A 19,234-nucleotide genomic window follows, 5' to 3' on the forward strand; every position below is an offset into this window, starting at 1 on the left:
ACTGATTGGGCCCGCAAGCTCGATGATGCTCTATGGGCCTACCGGACTGCCTTCAAAACTCTGATTGGGACTTCCCCTTTCAAGCTAGTTTTTGGTAAAGCATGCCACCTGCCAGTTGAACTTGAACATAAGGCCATGTGGACCTTGAAGAAATTGAACATGAATTGGGAAGAGGCGACCAAACTCAAGTTGTTTTTGCTCAATGAGATGGCTGAGTTCCGCTATCAGGCATATGAAAGTGCAGCCCTATACAAAGAGAGGATGAAGCAGTATCATGACAAGAAAATCCTGAAGCAGGAATTCTACAAGGGTGACCCCATCTTGCTGTTTAATTCTAGATTGAAGCTGTTTCTGGGCAAATTGAAATCAGGGTGGTCAGGTCCCTTTGAAGTGGTAAGTGTCTCACCCCATGGAGCTATTGAATTGAAGTCCGAAGACGGAACTCAGACATTTAAGGTGAACGGGCAGAGGGTGAAGCACTACCATGGTATGATTGCGGGAGATAGGATTGTGGACCGATATTGGTTGAAGCACTTTGGGACGAATGGGGACGCGGCGAGTCCCGACCAAGAGTGAACTGATAACAGCGTCGTGCTGCAACGTTAAATCAAGTGCTTCTTGGGAGGTAACCCAAGTTTAAAATTCTATAATTTTATTTTTGTAGGTTTTAGTTTTTATTTTTTTACAGGTATCGAGTGTGCAGGAACTGAAACTCGGACAACCAGCAAAGTTACACCAGAGCACAAAGGCGGGCTGTCGATATGTCGACGGACCGTCAATGTACAATGATGGTATGCAGAGCTGAACTTCTGAGAATTAGCAACTGCTAATCTATAGGTAAGTTAGTCGATGAGCATGTCGACGGACCGTTGACACGTTCAACGATGCCGTCGAAGTGCTCGTAAACAGGTAAGCTATGTCCTTTAATTTTTTGTCATCTTTACGCTTTGACGAGTCCAAAAACTTCAAAAAAAATAATAGGGCGAAGAGTCGCGTTTTTAAAGAGTGACAACGGGTAGAGTGAATTATTTTATTTCCCACTCAACCTCTTCAAATCCACAATTCCCTCCATAACTCCTTCCATAACTCCCCATATGTTCCTCCATTAATCAATATAAACCACCACCCACTATAATCCTCTACCCTAAAAAGTGATTACTCACTGATTTTCTCCCCTCTGCCCCAGTTGCTCTATTTCTTTTTGGATTTTTAGTCAAGTAATCTTCTACTTCTTCACATAAACAGGTATGTTGCATAAATTTCGGCCCTTTCTTGGTTTTAATGTTGGTATTTGTTCAAAAATTGCCAAAGAAAATGCCTAGGGTTCCTAAAATAATTGAAAATTTTGATTATGGGAGCTAGGCTGTATTTGATGGTATTGAAATAAGTTGGGTGTGTTTTTAACTAGGATAAGTGGGTGATATCTTTGGTGTGAATGCTAAGGGTAGAAATTATGACTTAGGGTTTGTATTTGTTGAATGAAATCTATGCTTGAATGGGCTAAATTGTGAAATTGTGGTTGGGGGAGGGGAATTTGGTATGATTGCTGTTAGGAGGACTCATGGGGACGAGAATATCATGCCCCCATTGAGTCGGCGGGAATTTTGATCAACTTGTTGGTTCATTATGCCCGCCAATAGTCCAAAACAAAAAAGGGAATCCTGTTGAAACATAAAGCTTGAAGAGTGAAGTCTGAGTAAATCCAACGGGTTGGAAGGTACTTCGATTAAAAATCTCGGTTTGATATCGTTATACCCACCAAACAAAACCCCGATAATTTCCTAAAGTCAAAAAGGTTGAAAATGAGGGTGAAGTCTGCGTAACCCGAAACCCCAAATATGCAAAATATTTGAAAATTGGTTCTCTGATTGATTGAAGTAGAAAACGCAAAGCTGAAACGAGTTTGATGTTTGTTAACTGTTGGTTACTGATGCAGGGCCGTAAATATATTGACGGCACCGTCGACAGGTCGATGGACCGTCTTTTTACAAAAATGGTCCCGTCGAGCTGATTGACGGTCCGTCAACAGGTTCGACGGTCCGTCAAAGCGCATCGACGGTCTGCAGACGGAGAACATCAGAGAACTGACACTGAGATTTTTTTTTCTTGAAACTAAATGTGTTTGATTTCATTTGTACGGACTGACTAGATTGTGGTTATTGATGATTACAGGTATGGAGCCATCCAAGTTAACAACCACCCAAGGGAGTGGCTCGAGGTAAACTCAAAGAACAACGGGTCGAAGGAGGCCTAGTGGCCAACCCACACTTAGAGACGAAAGGTCAGATGATGAGCCTGAGGTTATACCCGTGAAGAAGAACAGAGCTGCTCCTCCCCTGTGGAACAGGCAGGTCACAGTACCGGCTCCTACACCTCCCAGTTCCTCCCAGTCTGACGAGGAGGAATCATCTACATATGGGTCCGGTGATGGATCCGAAGAGGAGGGATCAGAGGCTGCATCTAGAGATGCCTCACCTGCCGCACGAGCATAGTCTACTGAGGATGCTGCTCAGTCCTCTCAGGCACCTTCTAGATCCCAAACCTGTCAGAGCTCACAGCCTAGTGATTATGAGGCTGATACTGATGCTGAGGCGGCTAGGGCTCGGGAACTTAGAAGCAAGAAGCTTAAGGATCGCTTCACTGTTGAGGGTGCCAGGCAGCTGTATGAATATGTCATTGAATTGAAAGGTGACAACACTCGGCATGAGAAACGCACCACAAATGAAGAACGGCGGATCAGTTTTGAGAGGCTTGAGATCTTACCCAGGGCCAGAGAGCTCATTCGCCACTATGAGCTAGAGTTTATGCAGGAGCCGCCTGGGGAGTATTGCCTGATTTTGGTTCGTGAGATATATGCCACATACGAGGCCTTGATCAGAAAAGTTAGAAAGAGGCACCAGAAATTGAGGAAGATACCGCCACTGAGCGAGGTTGAGATTAGAGGGTGATTGTTGATATATCTGCCCAGGCTATTAACAGAGTATATTTCGATAATAACTACACCGCCCCGAGGTAGAAAATTGAGCTAGAAGACAAATTTCTAAGACGCAAGAAGCAGTCCGTCAGGGACTGGGTAACTACAGTGTTGGGTCGCCCGAACAAGAGAGCTGAGTGTGCTAATTTGAAGAATCGGATAAAGAAGAGTTGGTTGACTCTAGAGGGCAAATTTTGGTGGAGCATGGTGTAGTTGCGGCTTCTCCCCACTCAGGCCGATAATGCTCTTACAGTTGACAGGCAGGTTGTTGTAGCCACATTGATGTCCAAATACCCGATTGATTTCGGGGCATTAGCTAGTACGAAGATACAGTTGAGGGCTTCCCAGCCCAACACTTCCCTGATATTTCCATGCCTGATTATAGAGCTTGTTCGAAGGTCACAGGTGCGGTTTATAGATGCTATCGACCACCGGATTACAGCTTCATCGATCTATTCGGTATAAAAGAGCAATATGGAGGCTGTTGATGAGAGTCAAGGGGAAGCATATGGGTTCCTAGTGGCACCTGGAGGGGTACCCCTGGAGGGGTACCCCTACCGCAGGAGCTGACTCATCCCGGGGCCGCGGGTGACTCTACACAGGAGTTACCTGCCACTGCTGCCCCTATTACTGAGACTATACAGGCTACAGATTCTGATATTGGAGATGTTCCGTTGAGACTAAAACTGATATTCTTGAGCCACAGACTTCGGCTCCGCCGCCTCCGAGTTCAACCCCACAGCCAGCTGGACAACCCCAGGGTACAGCCAGAGTTGATCCATATGCCTTCTAAATGGACAACTTTAGGAATTTTGCAAAACAGGCGGCTACAGCAAACCAGCAGTCAAAAATCATAGTGGCCCAGCTCGATGATTATGTGAGATTGAGAGTGGACGAGGAATTAGATCCTGTGAGGACGACATTGTCCGCTCGACTGGATGGATTTGAGATGAGATTGACTGTATTGGAGATGGCTCGCCCGACCACTTCCACTAATGCTTTGAGGGCAGAGTTGGAGCAGCTTAAGGTTAATGCTGCATTATTGAAGACCTGTGATCCGAGCCTAGTGGCAGCACCACCGTCTGTTGCGGAGGCGATTGAGGAGGAGCTTCTAGTGGTGCAGTTATTTACGCCTACCACAGCGGGTGGTTGGGAAAGAGAAAGAGAGCGGCCCGTGATGAGGAGGAGGTGGGAGAGAGCACTCGCCCTAAGGGTTCGAGTATAGAGGAGCAGCAGGTGGCAGAGGCCATTCAGGGATCGCTCGTGGAGAATGTCCAGTTTGGGACTAGGGGAGCCACCTCGAGCAGTGCTCCCAGTAGTGAGACATTGCCACCGCCCCTTCCTACTCCAGTGCCAGTGCCTACGGGCACCACTACTGATGTTGTTGCTGACGCTGCTATAGAGACTGCAGTTGGTGCGGTATCACCACCTAATGCCTCGCAGACCGAGGAGTCGTGAGATGAGCAGCGTGCCTATTGCGCCACAGGTATTCCTACTCCCTAGTTTTACTTTTACTGCATTGGGGACATTGCAGATTTTTTCAGTTGGGGGTGGGAGTATTTGCTTTGTTATATATGTGTTTAGGACCCCCTCGGCTTTTCTTTGCCATAGTTCTTTTCCTGGGGCGTTTATTTCTTTTTTAACCTGGAATGTTTAGGTCGTGTTTAGATAAAATAGAGTAATTTTGAGTTATGTGGTGGTGGTTTGATTAACTTAGGGCTGTCTTACTTTGATTTTGAGAAAAAGTACTTCCCTTCGAAAATATTGAAAAAAATGGACTTCGTTGTTTAATTGACATGCATGCTTCTTTGTGTGACATTTAGATTATTGGGTTACCTTGTGTGCGGAAGTATAGCAGGGAGACTAGTGTGTTGACAATTCTGATGCCATGTGTTGTGAGGTTTTGCAGATATATTCTCTAGTTGTGTATGTAATCTAGAACTTGCCTGGTTAGTCGTGCCCACATTTTGAAGATAAGTGAAGTTGTGAAATGATCTTAGGCCTTTTTTGTGTTAGGAACCGATGTTTAGCCTAAATATAAGCCTACCCATAGATTAATATCCCTTGTTAGCCATTTTGAGCCTGAAAACCTGTTCTTTGATTAGCCGTAACAAGTCGATACCCGTTCTGAATATCCATCTCTTTGCACCCGGTCCCTCCTTCGCACTAAAATAATAAGATTGAGGCTAAAAGCCTAAGTTGGGGGTGATAGGTGGACTAAGGGGATTATAAGGCATAAGCCTAAAGTGGGGTTGAAGTAAAGTGCCTTGTTAAAAGACAGCGGTGTGGTAAGTGTAGAAAAAAAAAAAGAGAAAAAATGAATAAAAAGAATAAAAAACAGCAACCAAATAAAAAAAAAATAGGGAAGTAGAATCGCAATGAAACCACACCGAGGCAACAAAACGAAAGAAGGGAAGAAAACAAAAGGCGAAAAGGGTAAAAGAAAAGAATAAGATGGTAGTGTTCAAGGAGGGAGAGTCACAGTTATCCAAATGTCTATCATACTCGTCCCCAAGCCTACATTACAACCTTGAAAAAGTCCTAGTGTGATCACCGCCGAACTTTCCAAAGTCGAGGGCACTGAAAATAAAGGCAAGCTTATGGTATTTGCATGTATAGCTAGAGAATTTCTTTGTGAGTGTGAGTGTGAGTGTCTCTTCTCCTTTGTCTTCTGTCCCATTCTGTGTGTACATATATGTTGGGACATTCTTTGGTCTTTGTGAGGGGATTAGAATTTGTAAAGTGACTGGTTTCCCGTGAGTCTTGATTCGTGTGTGTTACACATCCCATTTTATTTTCAAGGAGATTTCGGCTTATTGGTGGTATATACCTTTGGTACGGTAGTCCGCACCAGAGTTTTGGTCATGAGATATTCTGCTTGGTATGTGTACAGGTGTATAAGTATGTATTCTTGACATTTTGAGGAAATTAGAAGTGAAACGAATCGAATCGGTGCAAAGCGAAGCAGTTCAGGAAACTGCTGACACCAGTCAGCGTCGACGGCCCAAGGGACGGACCGTCGACGAGCCGTCGCCTGGCACCATCGATGAGGTTCTGCGATCGGACATCTCAGGCGGAGAATCAACGGCGCACGTCGACGAGCCGTCAACCCTGCTTGTCGACCCGCGGATCTGGAAGCTTCCAGCCCTGATTATAAATATAAGCTCCCACATTTTATTTCATTATTTCTCCCAAGAACAGACCCTATATCTCTCTAGAACCCTCTAAAACACTCTCTTTACTTCTACAACAATCTAAGCTAAGAAATCAAGAGGAAAAGCCAAGATTTAAGAGATTCATGTACTATGAGGCCCATTAGGGTTTGCGGAGAGTAAGAATTTCCTTGGCATGCAAGTGAAGGATTCCATTCTAATAGAGCAGAGTGACTCAAGGCTTGTTCCCAAGTGTTTAAGGTGAGTTTTATGTTTATTTCTTATCATTGAGGGTATTGAGGGGTTGAAAGACCTGGATTATGGAAGAACATAGAATATGGAGCTTAAATGTAGAATCAATGGTATTTTTGAATAATAGTTGACATGAATCATGGCTCTTGATGTATTATGAATAGAATCTTGTTACAAATGACATTGAGAACATGGGATAAACATTATACATGAGTAAATGTAGTAGTGCACTATGACCATGATTATGGATGACTTGAAATGAAATTGGGAAATGTGGATATTGTAAGTGAATGGAGATTATTGCTTAGGATATTGTGAATGTTATTATAGATGTTTGGAAGTTCATATATGATATGGAGAAAGTTGTATAAACAAGGGAAATGCTACCCAATTTTCTCTAACCTTAGTTAAGCATGTTCATGTGATCGATTAGCTAATGTTAATATGAACTCTCCTGAAGGTAGAGACGTGAGAATTGGAAGAGAACGTTCAAGTGATAGAGTAGCCAAACGAAAAGGTATGTAAGGCTAGTCCCTTCCTTCTATGGCATGATTCTCATGAAATGAATTCCCTTTTCTTTCCATTACTTTCTTACATTCCGGAAAATATGAGTCAACGTTATATAGAGCTCCTTCTGAGACAAGGAATAAGAGATGCGTGATGATTTCGATAATGGTAATGAGGAGCCTAAGTCTAGGGATTCTAAAGCCTATGATATGACGTTAATTATTATTGCTAGACCCACCTTATGATACTAGTTCCTTCAAGGTGAGGTATGATAGTTATGATTTTTCCATAATAGAATCGAGGGTTCTTGACCTTACGTCACCCCGATATGGTTATAGATTATCTTGGGACTCTAAGGTATGTTTTATGATGAGTTTATGAGATGTATGCGATGATACGATTCCACCGCGCCTAGATGGCCCGACATGTCACCACTAATGCTGGCTGCTTATGATTCCACCGCGCCTAGACGGCCGGACATGTCATCACTAATGCGGGCTGCTTATGATTACACTGTGCCGAGAGGGCCGGACATGACACCACTAGTGGGCGGCATATGATGGTACCCGGACGCGGGTAAATGAGGATTATATATGTGATAGATCGATGTATGTGATATGTTTAAAATGTATTTATTCTTAAAGGCTAAGCAGGTTATGTTTTCACATTATGTCTTATGATTTCTCTATTATGTTTATTTCATTCATGCCTTACATACTCAGTACAATGCTCGTACTGACGTCCTTTTCCTTGGACGCTGTGTTCATGCTCACAGGTAGACAGGGAGGTGATCCAGACTCGTAGGAGCTATCAGCAGATTTTGGGAGCACTCTATTATTCCGGAAGTGCTACTGATTTACTATTTTATGTGTATATATATATATATATATATATATATGTTTTGGGCATGACGGGATCCTCTCCCATCCATATGTCTAGTACTCTAGTAGAGGCTCGTAGATACGTATGTGTAGGTAGTATGGTCTCACGATTCCCCATTTGTGTATGTATATTCTTTTGATAGCCAAAGGGCTTATGTATATAAAGGTAATTATGTTTCAAAGTGAAAATAGTCTCTCTACGATTAGAAGCATGAGATTAATGAATGAGCGCAGGATGAGTATGATGAATAGTAGTATGAGCGGTGCTCGGTGGTTAGCCCCATGTACCCGTCATGGCCCTTAGTCGGGTCGTGACAATGTGCGCTATGGTTTCTTCGATAACTAGATGTCATAAATTGAAGCCTCATTGTTAGTTGCAACGAGTTCTTGATTGGTTTTGTTTTTATTGGGGAGAGAGTCATTGTGATACACATGATATGTCGGAAGTTAATTGCCACAACCATTGTAGATAGCTTTACTTTGTGATATCGAGACATTTGTAGATTGAGTCTGTTAGTTGACTTGCTTGAGGACAAGCAAAGACTTAAAGTTGGATGTGTTGATGTGACGGGAATTTTGGCACATCCAATGCTTTTTAAGTCTAAGTTTTACTTGTTTTCGAGGAAGTTTGTGTTAGTTTGATGTGTTTTGTGTGTTGTGCAGGTATTGTGAAGTTAGAATGCTCGAAAACCGAAAAAACGAGGAAAATAGGCAATCTGTTCTGATAAGCATAAGGACGGACCGTCAACATGCTCGACGGTCCGTCGAATTACCTCGTCAATAAGTTCCTGCGAAGTAACAAATCATCAGAGCATCATGAGAACGTCGACTTGCACCGTCGACATGATCGACGGTCCGTCGAAGTTCTTCGACTGTGGAGTTCCTGCAGAGTGATAAAAGTATACTCAGATCGTTGATATGGTCGTCGAGCATGTCAATGACCGTCGAAGTGCAAAGACGACCCGTCGAAGTGCAAGCCGAGCTGGAACAGGACTTGGATTGATTATTCTGAGTTTGACTTGTATAAATACCTGTTTAGGTTTTATTTTTTAGACATCTGGTGTTTTAAACTTAAAGTAATTACTTTTGAGTTGTTATTGCTTTTGAAGATTTCCAGACGATTACATTCATTACTTTAATGTTTTATTCGTAAGTTCAATACAATAATTCAATTATGCAATCTTCAATCTTTTATTGTTTTGTTGTTGCCATGAGTAGCTAAACACCTTTACTAAGTTTGTGAACCCAATGATGGGTGTGTTGTAATTGAGGATCGTGAAAGATATACGCATAATGGATTTTTAGGGTTTATTTGTTCTTCGTTTTCATCATATAGTTAGTGGTTGCAAACATTAGCTAACGCCATAAACTTTAGTTTATTTGGGAAAATAGCTAGGGTTAGGTAAGAACAAATAAAAAGAACTCAGGGCTTTAAACATTGTTTAATAAATTCACTTAGGAATAAGAGGAATTTACCTGACATAATTAACCGTTCTTCATGCATACTTTCTTATCTTTGGAAAAAGCATAGAAAGAAACAATCTTTTCTTATTGGGAAATAGTTCAGATTCACATAGAGGTTAAGTGCATCCATACAAATCGTCCATTAGAAGTATATCAAGATCCCCATTAGAAGTATATCAAGATCGATACCCATGATCATATACTTTATCTGACGGGAATACAACCTTAGTTCTTTTTACCTATATATTTACATCTTTAAATTTTCAATCACTTTAAATTAGTCCACAAACCAAATCAACTATAAAACTCTTTTCTGGAATACACCAGGTCCGCAAGATTAGTATAATACTTGTTCAATAAACTTTTCACACCATATTTTTTGTGGGATTCGACGAGATTGGGTTACTATATTTGACAACATCCGCGTTATACCATTAATAGATGTAATTTGAGCGTATCAGGTATCAAAGCGCAAGAGCAATCCAAGCTCTCTCAATCGATCCTAAGATTCTTCTTCTTCTTTTATTTTTCTGTTCTGCAAAATTTTCATTTCTTGATCAAGATTAATTCCACTTTCTTGAAACTCGGAAAGGGCTATCAATGGTGAAATCGGTACTGGAACCACCAGTGACACAACTAATACAACCAATTCAACGATTGATTAAACTCTAGGACAAGGTGTGTTTGTCGAAGCTACTCATCCTCTCTATCTTGCTCCGAGTGATACAAGTTGTATCTCTCTAATCTTTTTTCAATTAACTGGTGATAACTACTCTTCATGGAAAAGAAACATGAAAATTGCTTTGCTTCCTCGAAATTAGTTAGGTATGGTTGATGGTTCTTGGACAAAGGATAAGTTTCATGAAAAATATGGACATCAATGGGAAAGGTGCAATGCAATTGTACTTTATTGGCTAATGAATTCTGTAGCCCCAAGCTTGAGGAATGGTGTAGGTTATGCATCAGATGCTTTTGATGTGTGGTCAAATCTTAAAGAAAGGTTTGATAAAGTGGATGGCTCTAGATCATTCAATCTTCATAGAGAAATTGCAACTCTTGGTCAAAGAACTTCTTCAATCTTAGTTTACTATTCTAGGTTGAAAGAACTTTGGGCTGAATTTGAAAATCTTGTTCCACATCCTGGTTGTAATTGTCTCGAATCAAAAGATTCTTTGAATTTTTAATAGATAAAAATTGTATCAATTTCTTATGGGACTTAATGAAACCTATACTCAAGCTAGGAGTAATATTTTGTTGATGAATCCCTTACCATCTGTAGACCAAGCTTATTCAATGTTGATCAGTGATGAAAGTCAAAAGGCTGTAGCAGCAACTAGTGGTGTTCTTGGAGCACCTCCTGCCTCTAGTGCAGGAATTTATGAGTCTACTGCTCTATACAGTGCTAAACCAAATGTTAATGGACAAAAATTCAAGAAGAGTTACAACCTGTTCTGTGATGTGTGCAAAATGAGAAATCATATAAAAGAAAACTGCTATAAGGTCATAGGATATCCCTCAGACAAGTTCAAGGAAATAAGGGGGGGGGGGGGGGGGGTGTTCCTTCTTCTGGTGCTTATAATGTATTGGCTGAAAATCAATCAAGAGTCCCTTCTTCTGGTGCTTACAATGTGTTGACTGAAAATCAAGCAACAAGTTCACAGGGAATGTCTCAGAATGGAACTCAGCAGACTGGTACATTTGGTTCACAAATTTCAAGACATCAGGGAAGTCAAATGCCTTGTTTCTTCACAAAAGAACAGTATGATCAGATAGTTCAAAACTCTTCTATGGCTAATGCTGCAGGTATTGTTACTGCTTTATTAACTGCTAAGAATCAAAAGGAGTGGATTGTTGATACAGGAGCTACGAACCATATGGTAGCAGATCCTGAGTTACTAACAAGTTCTACTAGGATTGAATCCAATTCTAGAAAAGTGTTTTTACCCACTGGTGATGTAGACTATGTTACTCACATTGGAGCGCTAGTATATTAACTGATGGTTGCAAAATTGACAATGTACTTCACATACCAAAATTCAAATTTAATCTATTGTCAGTATGTCAGGTAACCAAGGCCCTACAATGTTTAGTTTCTTTTCTTCCAGACTTTTGTGTTTTTTAGGATCTCTTCAGTGGGAAGGTGAAAGTGTTTGGTAGAGAAAGAGATGGCTTATACTTGTTACCTTCAATTCATACAAGAACAGTAAATGATGCATGATTTTACTCACTAGTTTCTGAAGAATCTATCACCCTTGCTAAGGAAAATAAACTTGATATAAGCTTGTGGCATAGAAGACTTGGACATCCATCATCCAAAGTCTTAAAAAAATATATTACTAGCAATTTTAGATACTTGCAGTACAATTGTAAAAAACTGTGTTGTGTGTCCTTCTGCAAAACAAGCTAGATCAATTTTTCCTAGTAGTAGTATAAGAAGTACTAGTTGTTTTAATTTTTGCATCTTGATGTATGGGGTCCTTATAAAATTGCAACCTATGATGGAAATAAATATTTCTTGACAGTAGTTGATGATTTCTTAAGAATGACTTGGCTGTTTTTATTAAAGTTCAAATCTGATGTATGTGTTGTTTTATAGAGTTTCTTACCTATGTCCATACTTATTTCAATAAGAAAGTAAAATACATTAGATCTAATAATGGAATTGAATTTGTAAATTCAGTATGTGACTCTTTGTTTAAGTCTCTTAGAATTATTCACCAAACATCTTGTGCTTATACCCCTCAACAAAATGGGGTAGTTGAGAGGAAACACAAGCACATTCTTGAAGTATGTAGAGCTATAAGATTTCAAGGATAGATTCCCATTAAATACTAGGGTCATTGTGTTTTAGTAGCTGCTTGATAAACAAAATACCATCATCTGTTCCTAAGAATAGATCACCTTATCAAGTTCTGCATGGAAATCCACCATGTATTAATCACCTTCGAGTATTAGGATGTATGTGCTTTGCCAAAGCAGTTAATGAGGTTGACAAACTTAAGTGTGAGACTATAACTGTTGTGCACATGGGATATGCTCATAATAAAAAAGGTTACATATTGTATGATCTTACTAACCATGTATTCTTTGTCAACAGAGATGTTGATTTAAGAGAAAATGTATTTCTATTTCAAAAGATGTCACAAGACTCACAGGCTCCATTTCTAGATTTTTTTACTGATGCAATATTAACAACACCACAAAACAATGACAATACAGTGCAATCTCAAGACTATTCTGATCATCCTGGTGATAACAATCATGCACAAAGACATCATGATCAATCAGTAGCTGATGTTTTACCTTCTCAACAAACCACTCAAGCAGAGGACGCTTCTATTCAACAAAATGCACAACTTGCTACTCAAGCAACTACCTCAGAAGTTCATACAAGAAGGTCATCTAGAATAAAATCACCACCCTTGAGGATGAAGGACTTTATTACTATTCAAAAACCTACATCTGATACATCTTACAGTTTAGCAAATCATATTTTATATGATCATCTACTTGCTAACAATCAAGCATTCATTGTTGCTAGTTCTACCGAAGTGGAACCAGCATTTTATGCTGAAGTAGTTGCAGATCCAAGGTGGGTTGATGCCATGAAGCAAGAGATAGATGCCTTAGAAAGCAACAAAACATGGGCAATAATTGCACTACCTGAAGGAAAAAAACCAGTTGGATGCAAATGGGTGTTCAGAATAAAGTATAAGGATACATGAGAAACTGAAAGGTTTAAAAGCTAGACTAGTAGCTAAGGGATATGGTCAACAAGAGGGAATTGACTACAAGGAAACTTTTTCCCCTGTAGTAAAGATGGTTACAGTCAGGTCCATTCTTGCCATTGTTGCTATTAGACATTGGCACATCCAGCAAATGGATGTGTACAATGCCTTTCTTCAAGGCTACCTAAACGATGAGATCTATATGGAATTACCACAAGAATTTAGAAATCAGGGGGAGACAAGACCAGTTTGTAGACTTCTTAAATCCTTTATGGTCTAAAACAAGCTCCAAGACAGTGGAATTCAAAGTTTTTGGAAGCTTTCTTCACCTTGATTTTACTTGGAGTCAGTATGATCATTCACTCTTTATAAAGAAAGTAGAAAATGGACTTTTTGTGATACTTGTCTATGTTGATGATATACTAGTTACAGGTAGCAGTCTACAATTGATCAAAGACACCAAAGCAGCATTACATCAATCCTTCAAAATGAAAAATTTAGGAGAATTAAGATACTTCCTTGGCATTGAGTTGGCCAGGTCCAAGTCTGGTATTTTAATGCATCAAGGGAAATACGCTTTAGAGTTAATCTCTGAGCTGGGATTAGGAGCAGCAAAACCAGTTGCTACTCCTCTTGAAGTCAATGCAAAGTTAACCCCAAAAGAAGTTGATGATCTGATAAAGAGTTCTACAAGTCAGGGGGAGAATGATCCATTGGCAGATGTTAGTACTTATCAAAGAATTATTGGTAAATTGCTTTACTTAACTATAACCAGGCCTGATATAGCCTTTAGTGTTCAGATTTTAAGTCAATTTCTACATCAGCCCAAGAAGTCACATTTAGATGCTGCTATGAGAATAGTGAGATATGTCAAAGATCAGTCAGGGCATGGAATTCTTTTGTCAAGTAACAGTCAAGAGCAGGTCTCAGCCTACTGTGATGGTGATTGGGCAGCATGTCCAAACTCAAGGAAATCTGTAACAGGTTTTTTAGTGAAGCTAGGTGATTCCTTAATTTCCTGGAAATCAAAAAAGCAAAGTACAGTTTCAAGGAGTTCAAAGTTGAGTATAGAAGCCTAGCCTCAATAGTTGCTGACTTAACTTGGATTCTGGAATTGTTCAAAGAAATTGGAGTTCAAGTCACATTACCAGTTCAAGCTCATATTGATAGAAAAGCAGCAATGCAAATTGCTGCAAATCCGGTGTTCCATGAAGGAACAAAACACATTGAAATAGATTGCCACTTTGTAAGAGAAAAAATTCAGAAAGGAATGATCAAGACACAGTATGTACCAACAAGAGATCAACAAGCAGACTTATTGACCAAAGGCCTTAACAAGTTTCAGCATCAGTACTTGTGTTCCAAGCTAGGGGTACTTAATGTTTTTCACCACCTAGCTTGAGGGGGAGTATTGAGAGAAATGTAATGTAGACTAGAGGGTAGATTAGCCATTTTATATGTTCAGTTAGTTAGTTAACTAATCCTGAAATTAGTTACACTTAACAGTTAGTTAGTTGTAGTATATATACTGTATATCACAGCTTTATACGATCAGTTAGATGAGTACACATTTTACTCTTCCTCTTCTCCAAGATTCAACTCTCTTAATTCTTCTCTCTAATCAGAAACTTAACAGTAGAACATGGGATTGCGGTTACAAGATTTAAGTCTTAGTGGGGTATTTAGTAGGATGAATTACACCACCAATTTTTTGTCAATTTATGGCCACTATCATGACAAGAAATAATGTGTACATATATACACAAGTCAAAACCTCACCCAACGATATCCATGTAGCAGACTATAGTAATTCAAACCATCAAAATTTTGAATAAACAAATTTTGGAAGTCAAAACTGTTATTGAAGAGAACAAAATGTCAAATTATTTGTGTCTACAAGTGAATGAAAATAACACACATCCAAAATTTTATTATGCAGAAAATTTTAAGGCAAAATTGGAAGACTAAGTCCTAGCATTCACCATAAAGCATATATAGTACTAACTACATGAGAACTCTGTATACTCCTCCTTGTTACTGCTTCCCCATTTTTCTTGGCATTGTATAATGACAAAGCCTCTTTTCTTTTTTCATCAGTTATGTTGAATATGAAATAGTTGTAATGGAGTTTATCGTCGAGGACTTTCAAGACCGAGCCTTGTAGTTAACCAATTACAAACCTCATCCATTTCCCTTGGCACTGTGTAATGACCAATCCTGTAAAATAAGTTGGTAATTTACATTACTCTTTCTTAAATCGTGAGAACTATTTTTTATTCGAGAAAAGAAAAGGGGTTACCCATCATAGGCTTTGAATTGAAGATTCCGGAATCCAACTGAGCTCAAGACATAGGAAGCCCTCTCTCCATATCGATAAGGAACAACTTCATCACCTAATAAGTACAGATAACCGTGTTAAGATGGATATGTAGACTGTACATACTTCACATGAATCACATTATACGAAATAAGGCAATATGTCGCAATGTTCAATATTTGCAAGTGCATACATTTTCCATGACACAGTAGAATGGGTAAAGATGCAGCACATCTTGCAGCCTCATGTGATCCTTCAATCTCGTTCCTCACATTCCTGCACAATATCAGTTGTAGCTCCTCATGACATTTGTCTTTCAGAATATAAGGATAAACAGAAAAATAAAAGAAAAATAACTTTTTAAATTTCTCTTCCTTCCCTTTCCTTTTGTGTAGTTCATTTTTATAGCTCTTGAACAGTAAAAATGTTTTAAAATTTCAGCACCTAGTGCTTGTGATTTTCCATATTATTGCTCAGGCTAAAGAGAGAAAAAATGAAAAGAGAGAATCAAAAGAGCTATAGTTTGAAAAATGATTTGCGCACCTAGCACCTGGAAGCCACCCACTGAGGCCTATGACAGCCCTCAAGTTGACAGGGTAAGGGTTTCCGTTTCCATATTTTCCTTGCGCAAAACAAGTCGCTGAGTAGAGGGCAGTGGCCGCACCCATGCTGAAGCCTCCAATACCAAGTTTAACTGTATAAGACATAGAAATTTGCTCATCAAACAAATAAAACAGTCTGATCAAACAATTTCAAGAAAAATGATTTAACTTCTTAGGTGTCAATATCGCGAATCAAGACCCTAGCATGAAAAGGGAAGGTCAGAGAGGTTGTCAATGTTGCGAATCAAGACCAAGGGAAGGTCAGAGAGGAGGACGAATAAGCCTGCTATGAGCCTGTGAGAAGTAGTTGATGTTAATTGAGCCTTCACATTAGTGGTCATTTTACTAAAGAAATAGCTTGTCAGCATTTTTTTTTTTTTTTTTTTACCAAAAACATCAACTGTTTATTATTAGTTTCAACACTTTTATCCAAACACGTAACTGTTTATTCATAAAACTAATTTCAACACTTAAAATTTTTTATCAACACATAATGCTTGTCAACTATTTATAACCAGCTTATCCAAACGAGCTTCTAGTGAATTAATTTTGATACAAAGAATACAGGGGAGATACCAGCCTTTTGGTTATAATAGTCTATAATGATGGATAGTAAAGAGACTTACCATCAGCAGGTTCAGTTGACAATAAGTTTGCAATGTGTGCAACGGATGCCTCTAAGCCTTCAAGATCATTAGTAGTATCATCAGAAAGTTCTCCCCCGTCAAACCCTGGAACAAGAAGCACATTCCTTTTATAATCACAGATATAAAAGGTCACCATGTCGTAGTTATCGTATGGATACTTACATGCAGTGCAAGGAAATCCACCAAGTATAGCCACGGGGCGAGTTGGGGCCGTTGGACATATCCATTTGATCTGCAAGTTCATATAGGCAAAAATCATCGTCCAGGACAAGGAAGAATATACCTCAATTGAAAAAGCAATGTTGCAAGAATACCGTCTAACCACATAAAGCAAAAAAAGGTTAACTAGTTCTCCACTTACATTAGGAAGGGCTAGGCTTTCCAACTGTTGAGAAGAACTGCAAAAAGAAACAAACAAATTAGCAGATACTACAAAACATTTCTTGTCTTTTCTTTAGCTTAACATAAAATAAGCTAAAAAGCATTTAACATTTGAATGACTTCCTTATAGGACATGTCAAAACGCTGACATTCTCTTAACCAACTTTTCTTCTCTTGTTTTGTCGATGATCTCACACTTTACAAACTTTATTCTAACAATTGGTAAAGTAAACTCCACTTAGAGAACAGACTATCTGGCTTTTGAGTGATGTGATTATTTTTGTAGTTGCTTTTACATTTTGAAAAGCGACACAAATGAAGGAAGAATCAGGTTATTTGTATAAATTGTCCATCATGACTTTGTTGTATATTTCTCCAAAGGAGCCTCAAAGGCAATAAACAAGTGCAAAAACAGGGAATACACCAAAGTGATGTCTTATCTTGGGTACTTTATACAATTCCTTTGCTTCAGATTAGAAAAAAATTGGCCGAAGGAAGCACGAGACTATATAAATGTGACACCCTTTTTAGAAAATAACCAAAAAAATGTTCGGCTTAAAAGCAAAAAGGAACTTACCTAGAACCATTATCACCGAGGCCATGCAGCCAAACCATTGTAGCCTGGTGTTTTCCTTTAGGCCTCACTACATATGTCCTTCCGAACTCCAGCCTCCTAGCCGTTCTACTTCCTGTAATATTGTTAACCAAGTTAATTACTTTGATAAAGATATAAAAGAGATAATAAAGGGAGAAAAAGTTCCCAGAAAGACAGCTAGACATTAAGAATAAGGAAAAGCTACTCTTGTTGATAACTACCACAATGTCAATGTAGCTTTTCAGAATTTAAAGCTAAAAGCCCTTAAACTTATTTGCTTTTTATCCTCTACAAATTGAAGCGACAAAGAGCTGAATCTCAGTGCATATTGGCAATAAAGCCAAAAAAGGCCTTAAATTAATTTCAGCCTTTTAAAGGATGCACTAAAAAAAAAAAAAAAAAAAAACTGAAATTAGTTATGAACTTCGTAACTAACAAATTTTTGTGACAATCCGTCACTAAATAGGATCAACGACGGATTTGTTGTTTAGCTACAGAATTTGTCTGTCGCCAGTTCCTATTTTTTTAGTAGTGATGCATAATGTAAAGTCCGTGCGAAGAACCAAAGGGAAAGAAAAGCTTGTAAATTGCAACTAACCAGAGCCCATGGAAGAATTTATGTAACTCATATCTGTCTTCACAGATGAAATGCAACCTTCAGTATAGTTTTGAAACTCCAACTCTCTCTACAACAAAAAACTGAGAAGTGATATATGCTGAGTTGAAGAAAAGACAACGTTTTAGTCCCTATTTATACACAAAGGAGTAGGTACAAAATGGAATAATAAAACATCTGAATATGAAAACAACAACTAAGTATGTGTGTAACAGCTGCAAATTGTGCCTATACAACCTAGAAAACTGATAAAGAAATATAGAAAGCATCAATGAAAAGGAGTGTAAAACAGAAGGAAAAAAAACATGCAATCTTTTCAACCGTGTAAAGAAGAGAATCAAAATAGAACAACAATTCATCCGTCCATTCCCCTGAAGAGGGTTCTAAAGAATCTATGCCATAAAAAAAAGGAAATTTTACAACTATAAGCTTTAAGAATATTACTGAAAACAAGAAAGGAATAATACCAACTTGGTTTAAAAGAAAATTTTAAATATCTTTCTTTCAATCATTTGTTTATGTATTTTGATGATTGATGGATACCCATTAACTTTAAAAGAAAAAAAGTGAATCTCAAATTGTCCAATGTATCATCATGGCCACATTGTTATGCATTAAAAAAAATGCAGAGATGATCAAGAATTTGAAGAAATGAGCACATTGGGCTTACCAACTTGGAATTCTTTTAGGGTAGGGTTGAGGGGTTCATCAGAACCTTCTTCGGCGAAAAATTATACTGTATGTATAAGGTTAATTTTTTGTTTTACATATATGTAATAGATGTTACTCCCTGGGCTTTTTCGTGTATTTACTTCTTTATATATTTTAATCCCTTAAGAAAAATTTTGGCTCCCTTCTTTTAGGTGGAAGCCTGGAAGGGGCAAACAAACATATGGAAAAGCATGTGAACTTTATACGCTCTCTCTATCACTTTCTTGATTAGCCACCTATTTGCCTATTTTAGTCCCTCAAAGTCATTTTCTTGTGGGTACATATGGTTGCCCCAAGTCTCAAAGTCATCATAAGTTTTTTGTTTGTTTCTAGTGATGGGTGACTCCACAACAGAAGAACAAGTTTAAATGGACCGATCACCTATCTGTCATGCAGAATTTTTAGTC

General features: G+C 38.8%; 2 protein-coding genes across 5 annotated transcripts; one reads left to right on the plus strand and one right to left on the minus strand.

Annotated features, from left to right (window-relative positions):
* The first annotated feature begins 9,466 nt into the window (after nucleotides 1–9,466).
* On the plus strand, nucleotides 9,467–14,537 carry LOC132603658 (uncharacterized mitochondrial protein AtMg00810-like). 2 transcript variants are annotated; one of them, XM_060316801.1, is made up of 2 exons: nucleotides 9,467–11,033; nucleotides 12,450–14,537. In XM_060316801.1, exons 1-2 carry the CDS (start codon nucleotides 10,895–10,897, stop codon nucleotides 12,953–12,955), a joined length of 645 nt encoding a protein of 214 aa, XP_060172784.1. In that variant the 5' UTR covers nucleotides 9,467–10,894; the 3' UTR covers nucleotides 12,956–14,537. The 2 variants fall into 2 exon arrangements, with proteins under 2 accessions (XP_060172784.1, XP_060172783.1); XM_060316800.1 differs by having other exon boundaries at nucleotides 9,500–11,033.
* A 261-nt stretch (nucleotides 14,538–14,798) lies between these two features.
* LOC132603659 (uncharacterized) lies at nucleotides 14,799–18,957 on the minus strand. 3 transcript variants are annotated; one of them, XM_060316802.1, is made up of 10 exons: nucleotides 18,787–18,957; nucleotides 18,099–18,186; nucleotides 17,483–17,594; nucleotides 16,886–16,922; nucleotides 16,687–16,756; nucleotides 16,504–16,608; nucleotides 15,819–15,969; nucleotides 15,469–15,551; nucleotides 15,258–15,351; nucleotides 14,799–15,175 (listed from the first exon to the last, which is right to left on the minus strand). In XM_060316802.1, the coding sequence occupies exons 2-10, from the start codon at nucleotides 18,127–18,129 to the stop codon at nucleotides 15,088–15,090; spliced, it is 771 nt and encodes a 256-aa protein (XP_060172785.1). In that variant the 5' UTR covers nucleotides 18,130–18,186; nucleotides 18,787–18,957; the 3' UTR covers nucleotides 14,799–15,087. The 3 variants fall into 3 exon arrangements, with proteins under 3 accessions (XP_060172785.1, XP_060172786.1, XP_060172787.1); XM_060316803.1 differs by lacking the exon at nucleotides 18,787–18,957 and adding an exon at nucleotides 18,584–18,646; XM_060316804.1 differs by lacking the exon at nucleotides 18,787–18,957 and adding an exon at nucleotides 18,588–18,606.
* Nucleotides 18,958–19,234: the final 277 nt, after the last annotated feature.

This window comes from Lycium barbarum, chromosome 7, assembly GCF_019175385.1.
Source record: "Lycium barbarum isolate Lr01 chromosome 7, ASM1917538v2, whole genome shotgun sequence".
Lineage (NCBI taxonomy): Eukaryota > Viridiplantae > Streptophyta > Magnoliopsida > Solanales > Solanaceae > Lycium > Lycium barbarum.

What these genes read in the sequence shown, in the direction of transcription:
- LOC132603658 (XM_060316800.1), top strand. Translation starts at nt 13,150, where the DNA reads ATGAGATCTATATGGAATTACCACAAGAATTTAGAAATCAGGGGGAGA.
- LOC132603659 (XM_060316802.1), bottom strand. Translation starts at nt 18,129, where the DNA reads ATGAGTTACATAAATTCTTCCATGGGCTCTG. An exon ending in GTCAACTGAACCTGCTGATG is followed by an intron (nt 15,970 to 16,503) that starts GTAAGTCTCTTT and finishes TGTCTTATACAG; the next exon opens with TTAAACTTGGTATTGGAGGC. An exon ending in CAATTCAAAGCCTATGATGG is followed by an intron (nt 15,176 to 15,257) that starts GTAACCCCTTTT and finishes CTTATTTTACAG; the next exon opens with GATTGGTCATTACACAGTGC.